The sequence below is a fragment of a genome, unplaced genomic scaffold (genome assembly GCF_019419815.1).
Source record: "Pyrus x bretschneideri cultivar Hongxiangsu unplaced genomic scaffold, Pyrus_bretschneideri_v1 Contig8, whole genome shotgun sequence".
NCBI lineage: Eukaryota > Viridiplantae > Streptophyta > Magnoliopsida > Rosales > Rosaceae > Pyrus > Pyrus x bretschneideri.
Window position 1 is genome coordinate 5,188,967 of NW_025999820.1, and position 23,886 is coordinate 5,212,852.

At 37.3% G+C, this 23,886-nt stretch overlaps 2 protein-coding genes across 3 annotated transcripts; both read left to right on the plus strand.

Moving 5' to 3' along the window:
- The first annotated feature begins 1,209 nt into the window (after nt 1-1,209).
- Nucleotides 1,210-8,501, plus strand: LOC103956661 (methionine aminopeptidase 1D, chloroplastic/mitochondrial). 2 transcript variants are annotated; one of them, XM_009368690.3, is made up of 10 exons: nt 1,210-1,386; nt 4,543-4,612; nt 5,006-5,231; nt 5,747-5,908; nt 6,000-6,041; nt 6,425-6,496; nt 7,132-7,211; nt 7,416-7,513; nt 7,903-7,950; nt 8,062-8,501. In XM_009368690.3, the coding sequence occupies exons 1-10, from the start codon at nt 1,269-1,271 to the stop codon at nt 8,205-8,207; spliced, it is 1,062 nt and encodes a 353-aa protein (XP_009366965.2). In that variant the 5' UTR covers nt 1,210-1,268; the 3' UTR covers nt 8,208-8,501. The 2 variants fall into 2 exon arrangements, with proteins under 2 accessions (XP_009366965.2, XP_009366971.2); XM_009368696.3 differs by lacking the exon at nt 1,210-1,386 and adding an exon at nt 4,044-4,327.
- Nucleotides 8,502-18,615: 10,114 nt separating this feature from the next.
- Nucleotides 18,616-23,458, plus strand: LOC103956652. The gene is given in 13 exon segments (XM_009368675.3): nt 18,616-18,906; nt 19,013-19,114; nt 19,352-19,432; nt 19,547-19,656; nt 19,810-19,945; nt 20,152-20,250; nt 20,716-20,821; nt 20,949-21,406; nt 21,496-21,669; nt 21,771-21,968; nt 22,243-22,401; nt 22,403-22,570; nt 23,088-23,458. Coding segments are annotated over 13 exon segments (2,175 nt in total). The 3' UTR covers nt 23,181-23,458.
- The last annotated feature ends 428 nt before the right edge of the window (nt 23,459-23,886 follow it).

A 23,886-nucleotide genomic window follows, 5' to 3' on the forward strand; every position in this document is an offset into this window, starting at 1 on the left:
AATATACCTAATCGTATTTTTGGGGTTATGTCTGATAGACTTACACAAATAAGAGGTGTACATATAAGTTTGATTACACTCCACCAAACTCACTTGCTGGTGGCAGTTTGTAAACGACAAAGTATTCATCTTTTGGAAATTTAAAGTGTGATTGTCATCACTCTTAAAGAACCAAGTCATCTTCATAACATATGCTTTTATAAGAAGCACTTTTATTTGTAAGAGTATCTCAAATAGTCTAATTATACTAAGTTTGTGGCTCAAATATCACATATTTCATGACGAGGTAAAGCAACGCTGTGCACAGTTATGGATACAATATAAAATTTGAGAAACTTTGTGGGTCGAGATATGACACATTTTATTTACGGTACAAGTGATCAAATAATAAAAGATCCAAGGTTAGTGGAAATAGTTAGTTTTGCTGGAGTAACATTTTACAACTAACTAGCCAAAATTGTTTATGAGTGTTTTTCATGCTAAAATAGTCAAATACAGACAAGTAGTGCTTGTTCAAGATGCTTTATGCGCCTTTGCTGGAAATGATTTTATTAACAGGATGTCAAAATTTTTAGTCAAGATCCAAATTTTACACTTTATCCTTTTTTTGGGAAACGTTGTGAGAATTATTGTTCATATAAAAGTGCTTGTAGACATTCTAAACACAATCCTCCACCCATTATGCATGTATCTATTATTAGAGGTGACAAGTTCACGACAACCTAACCTAAACCCAAAACGTATAATATTATTAGGCATTGTTTGGCAAGTAGATTAGATTACAATAGATAATTCTCCAATTTTAAGGAAAATTGAAGTTAGAAGGGTGTGATTTACAGGGGATTAGAAGAGTATTAGACAAGAAGAAAACTCATCACTTCTAAATTCTACTATTTTGGAGATGATTGGAATAAATAAGTTTTCTTCATAAGCAATCCATCTTTTACCCTCTAGTGGGTCATAATTTTTCATTTCTCCCATCAACATGCTCGGACATTAAAAGGTTATTCATTTCAATCTAATCTCATGCACCAAACGAGCCCTTACTTACGTGGAGAAACTTTAGGTCCAAAGTTTCAATTGGGATTTAATCTCAATACGCAAAGCCCAATAACTTTTCATTTAGAAAGATTCAACCCAATACCTCGTTTGCTTGGCCCGTTCCAGATCAAAAGAAGAGGAGAGAAGTAGCGGATAAAACGGAGAGAGAGAAAGCAGCGAAAGCCAGAAGCAGAAGCAGAACCAGAAGCCGCGAACGCTGTAAAAAAATGGTGACAGGCGCGAGCGCAATGCGTGCTGTTCAACCCACAATCCTCTCCTCGTTTGTGGGCAACAGCTTGCTTCAGTCGGCGCACCCTCTCCACCAACTCTTCGGCTTACATCCAGGTCCTTACTTCTTCCCTTTTCTTCTTTTCTTGCTTTTGAATTTTTAAGCTAAAAGTTCAAACATTTCCGATTCAGCTTCTGTTTCAATCGAGTCTGTTCCTTTGGGTTTGTTGGATAAGATTGTTTGAGTCATATAGTGATTGTATTTGTATAAAAAAAGTGAACGTTTAGCTTGCAAAATCGAGGTATTGTGGTTTGCAGTGAGCTTAGGTTATTGGGTCTTTTTTGGGACTGCTTTTATGGCTATATGAACTGTTGTAATCCGTATCTGATTACTGTAATGCAGTTTTGTATCTGATGATGTGAGTTGAAATAAAAAAGAGAATCAAAATTGGGATCTTTGGTATCAAATGATTCAACTTGATACCTAATCTTTCTTTGTCTTCTCTTTTTTGGTAGGGAGATGTTAAAGCATAAAGCATGTGAATTTTGTGATGTTCTTTGTTTTTTGTGTTTGTAGTTCTCTGCAGTCTAAGAGCATGTGAATTTTGTGATTGTCATTGTTATTTTTCATGTTTGTAATTCTCACACATAAGAGGTGTGTGTCGATGCACTTATCACACAAAATTTTGTGGCTTGGCCAGCCTCTTGTTCAAGCACGCACTAAATATGCACTAAGCTTTAGTGTGCTAAATTCCCATTTAGCCAAGTCGGAATTCCCACAAAGTTCTATTTTCTCTGTCCCAGTTGGCTCTGACCTTTACTGCACTAAACTACCACCAGAGATCAGTGTATGGCGTTCTAAGCGAGCAATGTCAATCTTGTCCACTATCAATAGCAAATCCCCCTCTCCTTCTCAACTCAATCTTTACCTTCAACTTTGCAGCAATTCAAAGTCTTTAAATAAAGGAAAACAAGCCCATCAAATGATAATCGAATATGGGTTAAATAAAAACCCCTTCCTAGTCACCAAATTAGTTCAAATGTATGCGGATTGTGATGATTTGGTGTCTGCATGGAAGTTGTTTGACAAATTGTTAAACCCAAACGTCTTTGCTTGGACTGCGATCCTTGGATTCTATTCGAGGCATGGAATGTATGAAGAATGTGTGAGAGCGTATGGTGAAATGATTTTGAAAGGTGTTTTGCCTGACGGGTACGTGTTTCCGAAGGTCTTAAAGGCATGTTCACAGCTCTCAAGCGTAAAAGTGGGTTTTCTGGTTCACAAAGATGTGATCATACGTGGGTTTGAGCTTAATGTGCAAGTTTGCAATTCATTGATTGATATGTATTCCAAATGCAAAGATGTTAGGAGTGCTAAACAGGTTTTTGATGAGATGGTGGAAAGAGATTTATTGTCATGGAATTTTATGATCTCTGGATATGTGTGCAATGGGATGCTTGGGTTGGCTGTAGAACTATTTGATTGTATGCATTTGGATGTTTGTGAACCTGATGTTGTTACTTTGAATACGGTAATGGATGCTTACTGCCGACTAGGGCACTGTGACGAGGCGAAGAGAATCTTTGATCAGATTAAGGAACCTAATATCATTTCATGGACCACCTTGATTTCAGGATTTTCAAGGATTGGGAATCATGAGTCATCTTTGAAGATTTTCAGGGATATGATGGATGGCAGCAGGGTGTACCCCGATTTGGACTCACTTTCTGCTGTCCTCGTGTCTTGTCGGCATCTGGGATCTTTGCTTAATGGGAAAGAAATCCACGGTTATGGGATAAAAATAGGATCTGGCATTGCATTTTACAGCTCAGCTGGCCCTGCATTGTTGATATTATATGCCAACTGTAGTAGAATTCAGGATGCTACAAATGTATTTAGATTGATGAACCCAGCTGATGTTGTTTCTTGGAATGCCATGATTCTTGGTTTTATTGATTTAGGACTGGAGGATTTGGCACTTGAATGTTTTAGAAAAATGCAAAGAGAACAGGTCAAAGTTGACCAAACGACAATATCTACTGTCTTGCCGACATGCAATTTGAAATTTGGAAAACAAATTCATGCCTTTGTTAGGAAAAATAGTTTTGATTTGGTTGCTCCGGTATGGAATGCATTGATCCATATGTATGCCATATGTGGATGCATTGAATCTGCATACTCTGTATTTTCTAACATGGTCAATAGGGATCTAGTAACATGGAACTCAATGATTGGAGGCTTTGGAATGCATGGGGATGGCAGAGCTGCTCTTGAGCTTCTGCAAGAGATGAATCATTCAGGAATTTGCCCAAATTCTGTAACTTTTACTTCTGTTTTGTCGGCTTGTTGTCACTCAGGTCTTGTGGATGAGGGTCTTCAAGTCTTCTACAGTATGACGAAGAAGTATAGCGTCATCCCCACCATGGAACATTATGCATGTGTTGTTGACATGCTAGCACGTGATGGTCAACTTGAAGATGCAGTTAATTTTATTCATAGGATGCCTTTGGAGCCTGATAAGTGTATTTGGGGAGCTCTGCTAGCTGCCTGCCGAGCCCATCAAAATGTTAATGTTGCAAAGCTTGCTGCCGAACAGTTAGTCCTGTTGGAACCGGAAAATTCTGGCCACTATGTCACCCTGTCTAATATATATACAAGAGCTGGAAGATGGGAAGATGCTGTGCGGGTGAGAAAGCAAATGGAAGCGCAAGGATCACTTAAAACATCAGGAAATAGTTGGTTTGAATGTGGTAACTAGAGAAATGAAAAATCTAATGAATTGACATATTGGTGCTTTGGGTTTAAAAGTTGGGCTTGATCCAATTTTGGAAGCCCATGTCGCCTAATCTTCATTTTGTACAACTTATTAATTAGTCAGGGTTTTGCAAATTTAATTTGTGTGCTAGCAAGCATTTGATGAATGAAGCAAGGCCCATCCCAGAGAAAAAGAGAAAATGAGCCTAAAATGCACAATGTAAGGGGACACGTGTGTGAGTGAGGCTGTGAGCGTAAGAGAGTGCACAAGGTCAGAAGCCACTGTGTAAGAGTGAGAGAATGGTAAGAGTAGCTTCTGTTTCAATTGTTATGTGCAAGTGTTTTATTTAATCTTATTTTGGTTATTTTCTCATGTTTATTAAATCAGCTTAGATGTCAATGATGCATACATATCATTGCAAGTTATTTATATTCGCATGAAATGTTATGCGAAACACAGATGTTGTAATTTGTTGTGATGATCACTGTTTTTTTTTGTTTCTATTTCTCACACGCAGGAAGCAAGCATGTTTCAATGCAGTTACCCAGAAAATTTTCTGGCTTGACAAACCTCTTGTTCAATGGAAGGTATGGCATGAAACATTCTGTGCGCTCACATTTATTATATAGACACAAGCACACACAAAGTAGACATACGTTTCTTCATGCACTTTTATTGTTAAGCTTCTTACAAATACAAAATGAATGATGCCAATTGGCTCCCATGTTGTACAAGTGTTGCCTTTAGAAGTTCAAATGAGTACATCTAATATTGTAGTATCATGCATTAGCTTTTAGCTTGCTTGATCTAGTTTCTGACCTCCTCATGGCACTATTTTTGAGTTTTTATTTGATGAATGAGGTTTCTGGATTGGAATTATGAACCCTAAGATTTTCAATTTCATAGTTTATTTTAAGAGAACATACATATGCAGGCACATTTTTGTAACTCTAAAGTGACAGCTATTTTGTTGAAATTAGAAATGTAGATACAGTGGTAAACAAGCGCAAACGTCTAAGACCTGGAAAAATTTCACCTCAGCGCCCTGTTCCAGATCATATACCAAGGCCTCCTTATGTCAAATCTAAAAAATCGCCTGGAATTGCGAGTGGACCTGAAGTGCATGATGAGAAAGGGATAGAATGCATGAGAGCCTCTGGAAGGCTAGCAGCACAGGTTCTTGAATATGCTGGAACTTTGGTCAAGGTGAATTCTGCTTCTGGCTTGTTAATCATCTATACTTGCACTTGCTCAATAAAATAATTTGAGGTCGTTGTTTTTACCTTGTGGCTTTTACCAGAAAATCCAAGGCTGTGCCAAAAAGTAGGCTGCATTCTAGTAGTGCAGATTCAGCATGCTTATTTCCCAAAACCCCAGCTCCCCTCTAAAAGAAAAGAAGGAAAATGTTTTTCTTCAATTTGCTGCTCTCTTAAGATTGTAGATTTGGATTTGGTAAAAACTAGGCGTTGCATGTTTAATCTCTATAATATTTTCTGAACTGGTCTTTTCGTTTTTCTTTTGATCATTGCAATTAACTTCTACAGTTATTAAGCTACTTGGGTACTTGCATGATGCATTTAAGATTGTTCAATATCTATTTGTTAATTTTCATTCTTGACTGACAAGTGATCGGGGATGAATTTGTGACTTTGATTGCATGATGTTGGAGAGGTGGGTGTCTTGCTCTGTATGAAATCTTTAGTTGTTGCTTCTGTTGGCAGCCAGGCACAAAGACAGATGAAATTGACCAAGCTGTTCACCAAATGATAATTGATAACGGGGCCTACCCTTCACCACTTGGCTATGGTGGGTTTCCAAAGAGCGTATGCACATCAGTGAATGAATGTATTTGCCATGGAATACCAGATTCCCGAGCACTTGAGGTCCTTTAATATAAGTTCTTTGCTACAAAATTGTATGCTTCTAAATAATCAATACTTTCAGATCAAACTGACATCTTTTGGTTTTTGGCAGGATGGTGATATAGTTAATATTGATGTTACGGTCTATTTAAATGTGAGTGATATATTTTAAGCATGCATAATTTGAATAAACTGACATGAGATAGACATAATTGGAGTTGAGGTTTTGACGTTGCTATCTATATTAAATGGCTGGCACAGCTCAACTTGTTTTAGTTTGTTTTATATTATATAAATTATGCTTATATTGGTAGATTATCTGAATGCCTCTTGCAACCAGTCTCTTGCTCCTTTATAGGCTGGGTTCCAAACTTCTGATACTTTCTTGCTGGAATTGTTTGCATGATTGTCATTCTTTTATCAGGATAATTACATCTTTTTACCTGTTTGACAATGCATAGATCGAATGCATCTTCAACGACTTTCCAAGTTCACGCTTTAGTATCTTTATCCATTTGATGGGTTTGTATTTTACAGGGGTATCATGGTGATACATCAACAACCTTCTTTTGTGGAGATGTTGATAATGAGGCAAGAAAGTTAGTTCAGGTGGAAATATCTTTCTTTTAAATTTTGTGGAATCCCATTGTTTTTCTACGTATTTGTTACGGTGAGCAATAATTTGATAAAAAATCTTCACTAATCAAGATTTTTTATTTTTTATTTTCTTTTTAGAGTTTCAGGGTTTGTTCTTGGTAGGTAGATGAGCAGAAAGTTCCCATTAGTTTCACAAGAATTCACTTCACTTAATTATTTGCAAATTAGTAGCACATGTATGTAACTTCGCTTACCTTCTGTAGCTAATATCTTCCAAATGCCCTATCTCTTAGAATCTGGTGCTTGTCTAGAAGTGTCGTTCACTGACTGGTCATAGATAACAAACTTACAAAAGATGTTTCAGCTGCCCCTGTTTTTGTGCTTTTGGACTTCCTTTGTTTGTTCTTATACGTATAGTTTCAACTTATTCATTGGTACTTATTGGTGGCATGAAAGTTTATGAATCATGGAAATTCTATCTCCCACTTCTAAAGCTATAGATCTGTAGTGGGACATCTTGTATAAGAACCTCTTCAGGCAAATTGTCAATTGTATGACTTTGGGTGAAGAATAAATTTTTAAACTTCTGGAGATATTCTTGTATTATAGCTATGCTTACAAGATTTAATTTTGAAGTATTGCTTTAGGTAACTAAAGAATGTCTCGACAAGGCAATCTCAATATGCGCGCCAGGAGTGGAGTATAAGAAAATTGGCAAAACAATCCAGTAAGGCATTTTCTTCCCCACCCCCTTCCCCGTATGCTGTAGTTCTCTGTTTCTTATATTTAGGATTCAGCAGTAGCATTGGTGCAGTAAATTTTAAATGTTTCTTCTTGTCTGGAGGCTCTGTCACATGCATGCATACATGAGTAACATATGGATTGATAATTAACTTTTTTCTAATAATCGCCATTTTTCTCCCTCAATTAGAGACCATGCAGATAAAAACCGCTATGGTGTTGTTCGACAGTTCGTTGGTCATGGAGTTGGACGCGTCTTTCATGCCGATCCAGTTATTCTACACTTCAGTAATCATTCTGAACTTTCTGCTGCTATTTAAGCAAATCATGCAAATTATTTATTGAAAACTTACGGTCGAGGAATATTATTTAGACTAATTATTTTGGCAACTGAAATTTTATTACTGTGCCCTTAGACCTGGAAGTACTTAGCTGTACTGTCATAGAATCATCTACAATATACATATCTACTAGGCTATGAAATGACCCCCTGGATTTACCTGGAAGTGAAGTTCGTAAATTTAGTAACATAAATTTATTAATCTCTCCTTCGTAAATTCAGCAATATGTTGTCACTAGTAATATGCATGGATGTGCACTGCACACACAGGGTGCATCTAGAATATCTGCTAACAGCTGAACATTCCGGTTGAAGTGATGCTTGCTATTCCTTGCAGGGAACAATGATAGTGGACGCATGTTATTAAACCAAACCTTCACAATAGGTAATGCATATTCGAACTTAGCTTTTTTTTTGTTGTATACGACCGTATTTCTTATTACAGACCTCTATTTGTAAAAAGTCCTTGCTTATTTATCATGTACTTGGTGTGCAGAACCGATGCTGACAATGGGTAGCTATAATGCTGTAATGTGGGACGATAACTGGACGGTAGTCACAGAAGATGGAAGCTTGTCAGCGCAGTTCGAACATACCATTTTAATAACCGAGGATGGGGCTGAGATACTAACTCAGTGTTAGCGGTGGCGCAAGACCTTATACGAGAGAACCTATAGATAATTCTGGGGATTATACTCGATTGGATCTGCATCTTCCAAGTAAAAATTTCTATATTGTAAGTGCTAATATTATTTCGCTTTTACGGTTATATTAGGTGATTCCTACTTCTACACATACCAAATATATTAACATTGTTTCTCATAAGTGTAGTGTGTTATACAAGAAGCTGCTTTACATGGTCTTTACACGTTTGATTGTTTCTTTCATACAGTGACATGTAATTATCAACATGAATTGTCGAAATAGTTGTGCTCAGCGTGTTATACTTTCGTTAGGGATAATTCTTCAATGTCGAGACTCATGAAAGCGGTATTTCACCAATTTGTGCCTACAAAGGCCCTGCTATCCATGCTATTTTAGTGGTGAGATGATATTTCTTTCCAAAAGATTAAGATGTCTCTGTAACTTTAGGGCATGTCCAACGGACGCTTCAATGTCTGTTCGAGCTTTCTGTGCTGTGTGTGACGTTGGACCGAAATTAGTTCAACTGCTGCAACAAACATTTTCCATCCCAAAAGGACCTGAAATTCACATTGAATAGTGTGTTTTCAATTGTATGTCTATCCAGGCATTCCTTCAAAGTTCTTACTGGCATAACGTGTGCCTAAGTAGTTTTGTATGTAAAGATTGTTTGACCAACGCAATCACAGTGTCGAACCAATGATCTCAACAGCTTAATTAAAAGAGATGTGGCTAGAAAACTGGTATATTCAATTTATACCTTGATGCTTGTAATGTTGGTTTAACTCTGCTTTAATTTTTAGGCCTCGTTTGGTGGGCGGATCAGATCAGACTTCAAGCCGGCCAACAAATGAGATAGTAATTACTAATTATTATATTATTATATGAATCACAAGACAATTTTAGTTTATGACAAGAAGTCAGTGAAGTGGAGAGGTAGGACCCTTACTGTTCCAAAAGGAGAACCTAGGTTGGTTCATATTAGGCACCCAAAATCAATCTTTCCATCTCTCTGTCTTACTATTGGGCTGTTCCTAACGCGTGAGTAACTGGATCTGCTCAAAGTAGGCAAAAGGAAATGGAAAATGAGTTGGTCTTTGATTTGCTGATTTGGGCAATTAGAGTGCGTTTGTTGCACCAAATTGTCTCGAATTAGACTAACTGTAAGGACTAAGCTGGATTGACTTAGACTAGACTAAGCTAGACTAGCTTAGTGAAGCGTTTAGTGCAGTGTCGGACTAAACTACAAACTAAAATATTTTTAAGATCCACAATATTTTGTTATTATTTTTAATTCACTTTCAAATTATAAAAATATCTTCCGCCACTACATTTTTTTTAGTCGTGCTTCTGCCATTGCTTTCTGGAAGATAACTGATACCCTTTTGGAAACCCCTTTCCTCTCTTTCTCACAACTTTGTAGAGACACCTCCCCCTCTTCCCTTTCTCTCACAGCTTCACTTCCTCTTTCTCCCTCTTAGTACATAAAGTATTGGTGCTCATCCCAGTCGCCGTTGACAAAAGTTTATCCTCTCACAGCCAAGCAAAATGAACAAATCATACAATCAACAGAGCCCATGGCGCGATTTGGATTTTGGAGGTGCTGGAATGACTGATGTGCAGCTGATGGAGCGACTGGGTTTTAGAGGCACAACGATTTTGTAATTTTTTTTTTCTTTTCTGTTTTTTGTTTCAAATTCTGGGGTTGGATGTTTTGGGTTTTTTTATGTGTGAGGTACTGAGGAAGAAGTAAATGAGAGCGGCGAAGTAGGGATAGACGACGCGCGGAGCAACTAAGAAGAGAAAGTGGCAGAGGAAGCCGTGATTTACGAGGACTCGACGGTGGTCCTGGGATGGTCCGGCGAGGTTGTCAAGCAGGGTGAGGAGCCGAGCGGGACAATGCGAGAGAAAAGAAGGGTCTTAGCAATCCGGTGGTATTTGGGGGGTCTCGCTAAGACTATCTAGCGAGCCCCGTAGTCGAGGCGAGTGAGGTTTAATCCTACTAAAGCTAGTCCCTTTCTCTAACAAACATGGACTACATTAACACCTAGTTCAGTCTAGTCCAGTCATACTTAATGAGGGTAAACAAACGTCCCCTTAAATATTAACATGGATAATTTGCTTGCATAGTCTTGGGATCTTTACTTGGATACCAACAATTAATTAATGTTTATGGATATCACACACCCTTAAGCCTTGATCATAAAGCTTTAAATTTTTATTCGGTTCTTATTGTTTATCCTAACATTGAATTTAAGGTATAACACAACTTGACTCTTTACATGTAAGAAATTACTACTCAAATCATAGTTCAACATATATATACAAAAATAATTCATGAGAAGCATACACAAAAAGAAAAGTGTATATGTGCATGTGACAATGTGATTTGTTGAAATAATGAGAAATGACGAGTCGAACGAAAGACATTGGATTTACGAATAAATTTCAATTCAATTCACTTTATTTGGTGCGTCGGATTGTCCAAGCCTATTATAGACCATATACGCATATACTTTTAAGGACATGTTATGTAGTACCCAACGCTTGAGGACATACATTTTGATTGTTTGGTACGTCCCAGCCTCTTGACCTAAGAACCCATTATTTTCATGTAATACACACACACACACATATATGAAAAATATAATGCACCGGTGTGCGGGTTAAAAGTTTGGAACTTTACCTATTTATATACATATATACATGCATATATAACTATAAGAGGTTCATTCCATACATATTGTCCCATTGCTGGGTTTAAAATTGATCAAATAATGATGAGGCAGACACATTCTCTGCGCGATGAAATAAACCCACCAAGCTACGGTGATAGAATTACCGTTCACAGACTGATTCAACACAATCTGTTTGTTGGGAAGGAGATTTTTCACCATCTTCCTCTTCTTCTCCTCCTCCTCATTCATCTTTCTTTCTGTTTTTTTTCTGGCTTCCTAATTTCATGCCAAGATGCAAGTGTGTAGCGAATTTAAGTAGGTGAAAGATTTTAATTGATTCAACTTGAGCTTAATTACATAATGGGTTCTGGCTAGCGGCGATAATAGTATGTCCTACAATTATATCTTTATATTCAAAGATCTAGTGTAGGAAGTGCAGGTCTGGTCCAGAGATTTTTGAGGTCCGGGACGACGTAAAAAAATGTGCCCTCATTTCATATATAAAAAAAATAATATTTGTTTTCACACGTAAAACATCGATAAAATTATATTTAGAAAAACACTTCAAACTCAATAATTTAGAAATACGAAATAATTAATTTATTTTGTATCAAGAGAAGGAAACTAAAAAACTTCGGGCTTTCAAGTAGATAGAATATGAGTTTTGTTTTCTATTTGAACTTTTAAAGTGTTTTTGTATAAATCGTGAGTTGTTTTTTCTTATTTACTAACCTCGTCAATATAAGACTAAAAAAATATTAATGTTTTTGAGTCTTTAAGGATATGTATAAGTAATGAATGAACACTAAATTAAACCTTTTGATGACACGTAATATTATTTGCAAATTTGGTCTAAAAATTTAGTCTACGCATTATTTTTTGCTGAAGATTAGACTTGAATTGGAATAGATATTTAAAAATAGCAACCCACATAGTTACTAGCTAGTAAATAAATTAACAACCAAACAAAAATTTGTAAAAATTGAAAAAAATAAACATGCACATAACATTTCGAACTTAGGACCTCTCATTAATTTTAAACAACAAAAATCATTGCTTCTAATTAAACTTCTTGATCATTTAGCCAAATTTTATAAATTTATACTGTTATGAAAAGAAATTTGTAAAAATTGGAATGTAAATAAGCACACATGGTGTTTTGAACCTAAGGCCTCTTCATTCATTTTAAACAACAAAACCACCAATTCTAGTTAAATTTCTTTGTCACTAAACCAAATTTTATAAATTTATACTCTTATAAAAATATATATAAATATATCACCCCAATTATTTTGATGCCCCCAATTTTTTTGGGCCCCAGACGGTTGCCCTACCCGCATTAGACCTGGGCTGGGCCTAAGGAAGTGGTGTGACATCAATGGTATGTGTGCAATAGAATGTAAAGTAAATAAAACACAATATTTATGAAGTTCGACAAATATGCTTACGGTCTCAGGGGCAACAATAGTTATCTCTCTCTTATCTGAAATAATAGAAATACAGAAATAACTCTCATTTTAGTGTATAATCTTACTAAAGTAGCTCACTATTAATGGGGGTGGGTTTACAGAATTGAGCTCTCCACACTTATTTATATAGAAATGGTGTGAAGCATCCACACTCATGCATGCTTTGGTGTATTCCACATGTGCTTTAGTGTCTTCCACATGTGCTTTGTGTCTTATGGTGTCTCCAACATGAGCCTTGGTGTCATTCATATGAGATCTTTCATAGATGGATCATTATATGCAGCAATACACATTTACAACAGGAAGAAAGTTTGTATTGGGTCAGTTTTTGTGTAGCATCAAATACTGGAGAAAGAATTTTAGAGTAAATTCTTGCAATGGTCCCTTAACTTTAACACAATTGGAGCAATGGTCCCTCAACTAAAAGTTCATTATCATTGGTCCCTCAACTCATCAAAACGTGCAACTATGGTCCCTAAACTAAACATTCATTTCATTGGTCCCTCAACTTTAATTCAACTGGAGAAGTGGTCCCTCAACTTTAACTCAATTGGAGCAATGGTCCCTCAAACTTTAAACCAATGGTAGCAATGGTCATTCCAACATAACTCATTTTGACAAAATTCTGACGAAGTTGATGAAAAATACCATACCTACACGTTTTGATGAGTTGATGGACCCTAATTGTAGCAATGGTTCTTCTAACATAACTTATTTTGACAAAATTCTGACGAAGTTAACGAAGATGACCATAGCTACACATTTTGATGAGTTGAGGGACCAATGGTAATGGAATTTTAATTTTTTTTTTTTTTTTTGGAATTTTAATAATTAATCTTGCTGTTAAATTGTGATTTGTAGTTAAAGATAATGACTAAGGAGCCAAACATTGTTCATATTAATCGGAGAACATTCAGCATAACATCTTTACACGTCAATGTTGAAGATGTAGAAAATTTAGATTCTAGTTCTTTCCACTCAAAACAAAATGTGAGAAGTTCCCAGATTGCACAGAAGACTATACTTGTTTCTTGAGTCTTACTCCAATCAAATGCCTTGTGTACAGATTAGTAGGTGTATTAAATCACCAATAGTCTGGACATGAATAGTTCCCGTCCTCAAAACAATGCCAATTTGAATCCTATACTATAATTTTTCTGTTAGCAATTAGAAATAAACTTAATCGTAGCATGAAAATCTACACATGTTCTTAAGCTCTTAAAAATTTTGATCGGTGTTCTTGGTAGAGTAAAAATAATGCCAAACGCAACGCCTGTGGTAGGAGAGTCTTTTTGCTCCTCTTCAACATCATGCGCACAAAATTCCTGTCGGAAACATACCCTTGTTCCTTCATCCTCTTCAAGAGCTCGGGCAAATAGTGAACTATTTCATCATATCTCGGGTGAGACATATCTCCCACTAAGAAAATATGCACCGTTCTCTTGACCAATCACAACATGACACGTCAACATTAGAACAAAGCTCCTAGAATCCCACATCGACTGCAGATGGAAGCCGGAGACTCTCCTCAACTATAAAAGGAGACCATTCTCTCGTCATTAATCCCTAATGTCATTATTGTATTTAAACTCGTCATTAATCCCTAATGTCATTATGCTTGAACCTATGTATTTTGTAAACCCTTCACTATTAATGAGAACTCCTCTACCCCTAGATGTAGCCAAACTTAGGGTGAACCATGTACATACATCTTGTGTTTGCTTCCCTATCTCTATCTCTTTACATATTATCATCACTAGGTAACCAGGGCAATTAAGTGAAGGTCAGAAACTTGACACTTTACGTTGTTCCATAGTTTATCTAATTTTGTGCATCAACATACACTAATTAAGGAGTGAAAGATTTTAGCTGAAACACAGAATAAGCCAACTATAATTGGTATTGCAAATTCAAACACCGGGTTCACAAAGATCCCATCTTTTAGGAATATGGGTTTCAATGGTGGTGATGCAGGTTCGTCGTCAATCATGTGAAGTAGATAAGTCGAGGTCAAAGCAAAGTAGATGAGTCGAGGTCATAGTGAAGCAAATGAGTCGAGGTCATAGCGAAGCAGTTCAGTCAAGGTCGAAGCGAAGCATATGAGTCGAGGTCAAAGTGAAGTAAACGAAACCCAGGTCAAAGCAAAGCTCATATTTTCATCGCCAGTGTCCCAGTGTCTCAGCCGACATTCTCGCCCTCCATATTCCTCCCTCACCCACCACTGGGTTCACAAAGATCCCATCTTTTGGGGATATGAGTTTCAACCGTGGTGATGCAGGTCCGTCATCAATCATGCAAAGCAGATGAGTCGAGGTTGAAGCGAAGCAAATGAGTTAAGGTCGAAGTGAAGCAGATGAATCCCAGGTCAAATGAAAACATGGTATTAGCTAATCTCGTGCTTTTCAGGGGCTTCCGCTAAGACCTTATAGCGAAGGTTTTAGTCAGGACGAGTCCTCTTTAGTCTCACTAAACTTAGTCCTGCGGTGCAACAAACACATGACTACTTTAATAAGTTGTCTATTTCAGTCTAGTCCAAGTTAGAGAGGGTAAACAAACACACCCTCGGAGAACTAAGTCTTTCTAATCACTTTGAGCGATTGTAGTTGATCGCTAATTCTGATGTCTTGGCTCTTTTTGACCGTCTTGTGCTGGTTTAAAAAGTAAAGCTACTATTGTTGTGAAATCCTGTTTCTAGATTTCACTGTTATAATCTACGTATTTGTATTATTGAGATTTTATATTATTATTTTTGGGAATTTATATTAATTTATTTGAATTTAGATTTTAATTAAACTAGTTACAAAGAGTGAAGTTTGGAAATTGGTTATTTAAAATCCATAAACAGGGCGACACTAAATATTTTTAGATAGAGTTCAATCTCACGAGCAAATGAGGTGAAAACTATCACATCCCGCCCCGGGGTGGATCACTTCTCTGGCCCGCTCCACCACCGTAGCACGATATTGTCCGCTTTGGGCTTACCATTCCCTCACAGTTTTGTTTTTGGGAACTCATGAGCAACTTCCCAGTGGATGTCACAATCCACCCCCCTTAGGGGCCCGACGTCCTCGTCGGCACACCATGGCCAGGGTTAGGCTCTGATACCAAATTGTCACATCCCGGCCCGGGGCGGATCAATTCCCGGGCCCGCTCCACCACAGTAGCACGATATTGTCCGCTTTGGGCTTACCATTCCCTCACGTTTTGTTTTTGGGAACTCACGAGCAACTTCCCAGTAGGTCACGCATCATGGGATTGCTCTAGTCCCCTTCTAGCTTAACTTCGGAGTTCCTACGAAACCCGAAGCCAGTAAGCTCTCAAAAGGCCTAGTGCTAGGTAAGGATAAGAATATATATATAAGGATCACTCCCCTGAGTGATGTGGGATGTCACAAAAACTGCCCGCGAAATGAGATTTTAACGAAGGAGAAATTAATAAACAAGTTTACGAGTATTTTTGTAAATTTAGTTTAGTTCAAGATATTTTGGATGTTTTGCCATGCCCTTTCTTTTTCCTGCTGTGTTTTCTCTCCGAAGAGGGGGAGAGAACTCTTTCTTCCTTCTCTATCTCATTTTTGGTGGGAGGTTGCATAGGGAAAGAAGTCGTCACTTCCCACCACCTCTCCCAAATTCATCTCGTTGTCGATCACCATCACATCTTGCTTTCCTCCATCTTCCAACCCCATCTATCGACTCTACACCCCAGCTTAAATCCAGTTGTATAAGTGGAGACACATGACAACTAGCCAGAACTAAAGGAGGGAGAGAGGATGATAAAGATGGCAAGGATGAGAAAAGGAAGAAACGGGTTGAAGAACGTGGGTCTGAATCATGAAATAAGCATGGTTTTGTATGTTGTTATCCAATGGGTGGAAAGCCTTGGTAATTAATCTCTGATTCTCTTGATTCCTTGGATGGTCATTTATTTGGATGCTATTATGGGAAATTAATCTTATATGCAATTGCTGTATGTGCCAATACCTAAACCCTAGTTGATATAATACTTGAAAGTGATATTTTGTATGCCATCAATTATTGGGTGGAGTCAATTACCTGTCATAAATTAGCCCTATTTTCTAAGACTAGTATTATGCATATGCTTGTTTTTATTGGAGATGGATTGTTTACCCTCCCATTTCTATACTCTTCTCATCCCCTTCTGTTTGTGTGGTCACGGTTAAGCCACGTCAACATTTTATATTCCTATTACCTTTTGTTTTATTATTTCTATAAAAAATATATATATATATAAAATGTTGACGTGGCTTAACCGTGACCACACAAACAGGAGGACACCAGAGGGCACGGGAAGTGGGAGGGTAGAGAATCTGGCTCCTTATTTGATACCCATTTACAATTCCTTTTGGATCAAAGTGATAATCTGTTCATGACATACACTTGATTCAACGGCTACAATTATTATAACTTTTAATGTGACCCCTTGTTTGTAGCCGTTTGATCAAATTTTAATGGGTTGGATCAATTGATCCCTAGGCTCAGGATCCTTAGATCCGGAGAAGATTTGGATCCGTCAAATGTAGGTACCACCATTTGCGTAACAGTTTCATGCAGTCTTCGAGTTCCAAGTATCTTTCTAACTTCCTGAGATATTTCCCATCATATTTTGGTCCACTTAGGGCTTTCATTCTCATAATTGGTCCCCTATATTGTCAGCAACCAAAAAGTATTAGTGCGCATATTTGTTATATTAGATAATGTTCTTTTGTCAGACAATATATCAATCGAAATAAATGCTTTTAAGGAAATGAGATAGACTTGTAGTTTGGATTCAAGGAAAGTCAATATGGTTGCAGGGAAAACTACCACATGATGGCTCAGTGGTTGGGAATGAATTCATGTCTGTATTCTATACGGTATATTTTAGGTTTAATTCCTGACGTTGATGAATTGCATGATGACGACTAGGGATTGTTTGGTACGTCCCAGCTGCCTCTTGACCTAAGAACCCATTCTTTTCATGTAACATAAAATGTATATACATGTTCTATAGTACCCAACGCTCGAGGAAAAATACATTAGGATTGTTTGGTACGTCTCGGCTGCCTCTTGACCTAAGAACCCATTCTTTTCATGTAATAATATATATATATATATATTATATATATATTTATGTATATAATATGAAAAATATAATGCATGCATGGGGTGTTTGGGTCAAAAGTTTGGAACTTTACCTAGTTATATACATACATGCATTTATAAATACAAGAGGTTCATTTCATACATATCGTCCTCCATAATCCATTGCTGGGTTTAAAATTGATCAAATAATTATGAGGCAGGCACATTCCCTGCGTGATGGAATAAACCCATCAAGCATTGATGGTGGAGGACTTAGAGGCATCTCCCTGCAACCGTACTTATCTTTCAAAAAAAAAAAAAAAAAAAAACATTATTTGATTGCTTCACCATTTTCAGGAATTAGGAAGATTTATAAAAGCATTTCAATCATTAATCCAACAATAAAATATTTACATATCAGCATATATTTTATAATTAAGAAATATTTAATAATTCCCAAATAGATTCATGTGTCTAAAATGCTATATTGGCAACCATTTTTTAATATGTACTAATTTTTTTTATTTAATTTGTATCCATATTTTTTTTATTTTTTTATTTTTTATGAGCATATTATAAAAAATTTATTTGTAATCACAACTTATTTATAATGTACCTATTTATATATATAAAAAAATTTACCATTTCATTATATATATTTTCCAGATTCGTAGGGACAAAAATTATCTATCCTCCCACTTTTGGTATCCTTCTATTTTGTATAGTCACGATTAAATCATGTCAATATTTTATATTTTTTTTAGAGATAATAAAACAAAAATAAATAGTATTATAAATGTTGACATAACTTAACCGTGATTACATAAACAAAAAGACATGAAAAGATACTGAAAATGAAAGGTCAGACAATCCTTATCCGATCCGTGAACGGTCAAATGTTGGCAGGTCAAATCTGATCAGATGAGATATTTTCCACACCCCAAGACGTCCACGTACAAGTCAGTAAAAAACCTAAATCACCCACACGGTGACAGTAACATTACTCGCACCTCTCTGCCCTCTAATTAACATACACGTGGCAAAACCTATAAAGAAAGACCTCGTGTCCTCCCTTCGATTCAGAGACTATTTTCCCCTCTGCGCCTCCACCTCGCTCTCCCTCTCTAGACATTTTCCTTCCAACCAAACAGTCCAAAATTTTCCCGGAAAATTCCAAAAAATGGACTCGACGTCAATTAACTGGGAAGCTCTAGACGCTCTCGTTATCGATTTCGCCAAATCGGAGAAGCTAGTCGAAGACGACGACTCCGCCTTTACGACGTCGCCTTCCCCTTCCTCTTCCTCTTCCCCCTCCTCTATCTCCTCCTCGTCGTACCACTCGAGATTGATCATTCGTCAGATCAGGCGGTCGCTGGAGGCGGGTCACATTGATGCCGCCATCGGTCTCCTCCGCTCCGACGCCCCTTTCATTCTCGACGATCACAGGCTCCTCTTCCGCTTGCAGAAACAGGTATTCTACCAGTTTGGCTGCCGAGAAAATGCTGGAAAATGTTGTCAATTGCAGTTTCTAGGGTTTTATTTTTCGAATTATTAACTTTTGGCCATTTCTTTTGAAGAGGTTTATTGAGCTGTTGAGGAGAGGGACCGCAGAGGATCGCGACTCTGCAATCAATTGCTTGAGGAATGCTCTTGCTCCGTGTGCCCTCGACGCTTATCCGGTACTTAAAAACTTAGTTCTTTGCGTTGAGCCTCGTAAAGTTTGTTGCTTTCACTAAGCTTGTAAGGGAATTCACTACTAGGAGACTAGAGATGTTTGCTATAGCTCTATATAATGTTTCTCTCAAAATTGAGCAAATATAGAAACTGGGTTTGTGCTGTTTTACTAAATGTTTGACGCTGGTTGCTTCTGTCGGTTCGATTATGGATTCTTATGGATGGTTTTATTGCAATTTAAGGAAGCATATGAGGAATTCAAGCATGTTCTTCTTGCTTTTATATATGACAAAGAAGACCAATCTTCTCCTGTAGCAACCGAGGTGGGATACTATGTGTATTGTATACGCAGCTACGAACAATGATTCTTTTTTTTTTTTTCTCCTATACTATACGGGCAGACTGAGGTAAATGGATGTTTGCTTTATGTTTTTCAGTGGTCTGAAAGGAGGAGGTTTGACATTGCCGGATTAGTTTCCACTGTCTTGAGAGCCTATTTACATGCTTACGATCCGGTCTTCTCGATGACACTGAGATATTTAATAAGGTGTTGCCTCTTGGACTTTGGTTTAGTTGCTTGCAATCAATATTATTACGTTTATTGGGTGTGAGTGAGTAATTGAGTACCTCTTTGTGGGGATGCAGCACAGGCACTAGAATCATTGTAGTTATCTTTTAAAGTTATCCCTGTCTTATGCAGCATCCACAAGGGCTTTTGTTTTCGTCAAGGAATTTTGTCGCCTATTTCAGATCTTACTCATAGGTTACTTCTAGAGGAGCGTGATGCCCCTGCAGCACCCCAGGAGAGCCTGTTTGAAGCACCTCCTTTTGATGAGGTGAGTTTATCTACAATTTGAACATTTTTTCGTAGGTGTTACAGGAGGTAAAAATAGAATTATCACATGGGTCAGCATCTTAAGGGTGATACATGCATCCACATATATTTTCCCTGTATTCATGTGTTAGAAAATCAATTAATAAAACCATCAATTACACTGCTAAGCATGTCTTTATTGATTTCATTCTTGTATTGGAAAACCAGGTGGACATTCAAGCTCTTGCACATGCTGTAGAGCTCACAAGACAGGGAGCAGTAGATAGTTTAAGATTTGCCAAGGGTGATTTATTTCAGGCGTTTCAGGTTATTAATTGCTTACTGATGTACTTATAATTATAATTACCTCAAATTTGATTTATTTATGTATTACATTCATCAAGTTCATATTTCGTAGGAAAGTGGTGATGTATGGAGGCCGTTTCTTTTGCCACGTAGGTTCATACCTCTTAATTTTTATGCTAGACATGCATTGTTACATATAATTAAAAGAACAAGAAGCATACTGTTAGTTGTATGTATGAATGAAAATGCGTATTTAAGGAGTGGGGACTGATCTGTTTATTATAGGGGTAGAACTGATTTTGGCCTTGTGCACAATGCTTGCATGCTATTGCTTCCCTGAGAGAGTGCACCTAATGATGCCAATGCACATTATCTTCCTACTCATAAATCCTGTAAATCGTTTATAAGGTTGTTTGAAATGCCATATATGGTTGGTTTGAATATTTTGAGTGCACTAATATTGAAACTTGTGCTTATATACTGCAGAATGAGTTATGTAGAATGAGATTTGATGTTACCATGCTCGATGAGCTGGTTCGTGAGTATTGCGTTTACAGGGGCATTGTGGATTCTGGTTTTGCAACTTCTGATGGTGAAACTTATGAACTTTTTTCTCTCATCCTTATCTTCTAATGTTTTGTTGAGTGAGCGTGTGCGCTTGTTTTTATCATTTTAACTTGTCAGACTCTGACAACTACTGATCTACCTAACCAATGTAGTGTCTGGGGTGCAAAGCCTTTCCAAATCCTTGAAAGTTGATCAACTGGTGATTGGGCATTCTCCATCAAGAGACTGTTCTCATGAGGTGGATTATGGTGCCAGCAAACATTCTGATGGTGAGATTTCCGTGAGTAATGATAACCTAGGTGGTTCCCCGGGAAAGAGTTCTGATGTGACTAGCATGCAAGGAATGGATATTGAAATGCGTTATGTTTGTGAGCCATCAAGCAATAATGAAGATTGTAGCACCAGTGGATCACATCAGCCTGATAAACTGAGAGTTTCACAAAGAAGACCCAGTGCACCTGCGGAAAGAAGTAAACGCAAGCGATGGAGGGGAAGACAAGATGATCTTGATTTTACTTCTGGCATTTCCTGTAATGAGATGAGTAAAGACTCTAAACAGCTTAGCACAACTGACGTGGTTTCCAATACGTATTCATCAAGGGAACATCAGGTTCTGTATTGTTCGAATTACTTATTATGTAGTAGCGGTAGTAATGGTTAGTGTATTTGTTGTGATTTGACAATGTTGTTGCTTTGCAGGCTTCAGAATGCTTAAGTTTAGGCATTAACAGTTTGGACGATAAATATGAGATTCTGCTTGGGATGAAGGAACTAGCTAGCAAAGGAATGGCTGCGGAGGTTGTGGAAGAAGTTAATTCTATGGACCCAAATTTTTTTGTACAAAATCCTGTTTTGCTCTTCCAACTTAAGCAGGTACTTAGTTCATGTATTATAAATAGCTGTGTTGAAGTAATGGTTGTAAATCATACAGTATTATACAAAACTTTACATTCTGATATTTTCACCAACTGTAGGTTGAATTCCTTAAGCTTGTAAGCTCCAGCGATCATTCTAGTGCTTTGAAGGTTGCATGCTCTCATTTAGGTCCTTTAGCTGCAAGTGATCCTGCTTTACTGAAACCCTTGAAGGAGACTTTGTTAGCACTGCTCCAACCTAGTGAAGATGCACTTGGGAAAGGCTTGCCCTTGCATGCTCTTGCAACTTCACTCCAGGTATGCCATGACTTGGTGTCATAATTCACGTTAATAGGAACTGCAGATGCTTTATATTTATCAATCGTTTGAGTTCTTGTTTTTATCCTTTATTCTGTACTCAAAAAAGAGCTTTAAGGTTGCAAATAGTGCTCGCTGTTGAACTTCATTTCTTCTAGGTTTATAAGATAACTACCATGAAATTGTTTTGGTCTCTGGATATAGTCTTCAATGTAATTTATACAATGTACCATGCCATAAGTAAGAAGTAAACATTTGCTTCTGTCTGGGATAGGTTGCAATTGGGAGGAGGCTTGGCGTTGATGAGCCGCAGCTTATGAAAATAATGAGAGCAACCGTTCACACACATAATGAGTGGTTTAAACTTCAAATGTGCAAAGACCACTTTGAAAGTCTATTAAAGATTGATTCCTTGAAAGAAGTTAATACTCCTTCGCTTGCTGCCTGCCGCTGCATCAAAGTCAAATGCAGATAGTTGCTCTAATGGGTCTTCCCAAGTTACAGTATCTTCAAGCACCAGGATGGTGGAAGATGGTAGCAGCCTGACTCAAGTGTCATCTAGAGATGTTGTGTGTGATGAAAATGCAATACTAAAAGTAATGGTGAGTTTTATGAACTGAACTTGCACATCTATATATTTCTAAATTGTTGCATGTGGAAGCATATTCAATTTTATTCGTAGTGAATTTTCCCTTTTGACGAACGTGACAGTTTCATTTCCTTGGGCTCATCAATGATAAGCATCTATAGATATCTATCTGTTGCACGTTGTTGTCACTACCGTGTTCAGTCAGCCGTATGGCTAAGATTTCTTACAAGGGAGGTTTAATAAAACACTTCTGGTACTGTTCATTTTTAACGAAAAACCATATTTATACCTTTTCCTGGTACTATTCACTATACCTTTAAAAAGGGCTTTTCATTAGAAAGGAAGTTTTTTTGAACTTTTCGTTAGTTTTTCTTTCTTATAATCCAATCCCACTATTTGCACTTGCATAAATATACTTTTGACTGCGACTAGACTATGATATTCGTCTCTTTTAATATAAACCACATCTTCTAAGTTCAAACACCGGTTCGTTCACTTAAAACAAATCATACTGTTGTGGACGGTTGCAGGAATTTCTAGCTTTGCCCAGGGCTGATGCTATCCATCTTCTTGCACAGTACAACGGAAATGCGGAGACAGTCATACAGCAGATATTCGCTTAGTTTGTATTGTAGCCGGTTTTGTAGCTATGTATAATTGAATTTTGCTTATTATTTAATTCAATTTATGCATAAAGAGTTTCCATTTAGGTAGACAAACAGACGCGTAGTTGAAACAGATGTACGGATACGGTAGAGTTTCTTGTTAACACTTACACGGGCTGTTCTTGTACATTATCATCGTACGGTGATTTATGTCTGAAAAAAGCAGCCATTAATAAAACATTGCTGGTTATTCTAAAGAGGAATAAAGTGCTTGTTGGATGGTTGGGTTGATTTTAGTTCCTGGAATTCTCTCGCTCTCTATTTTTTGTTTGTAAGCTTTCAGGTACGTTGATGCGCGGGAAAAGGTTTGATTTTGGGATTTTCTATGGCGCTATTGTGTATCGGATGCTCCGAAATTTTTGACCGTTAGATCTATTGATAAATGGTCAAAAACTGAGATCTAATGGTGAAAATGCCTAGAGTATCCTATGGCACAGGCCACCAAAGAATATTTGCTTGTTTATGTTCTGCTGGAAAAAGATAAATATTATGCAATTTCATTCAAACAAAAGGCTAAAATACAATTAGCTTCCATCCAGCTTGAAGGACGAAGACAGTTGGAGCCTCACCCCTTGTTTGTGTAATAGAGGCTGCCGTGGATGATTATTATTCTAAGCCCCACTTTGACATGTCTTTTTTTTTTTAACCGTTTTATTTTGAAGTT

What these genes read in the sequence shown, in the direction of transcription:
- LOC103956661 (XM_009368690.3), top strand. Translation starts at nt 1,269, where the DNA reads ATGGTGACAGGCGCGAGCGCAATGCGTGCTGTTCAACCCACAATCCTC. An exon ending in AAAATTGGCAAAACAATCCA is followed by an intron (nt 7,212 to 7,415) that starts GTAAGGCATTTT and finishes TCCCTCAATTAG; the next exon opens with AGACCATGCAGATAAAAACC. An exon ending in TCCAGTTATTCTACACTTCA is followed by an intron (nt 7,514 to 7,902) that starts GTAATCATTCTG and finishes TATTCCTTGCAG; the next exon opens with GGAACAATGATAGTGGACGC.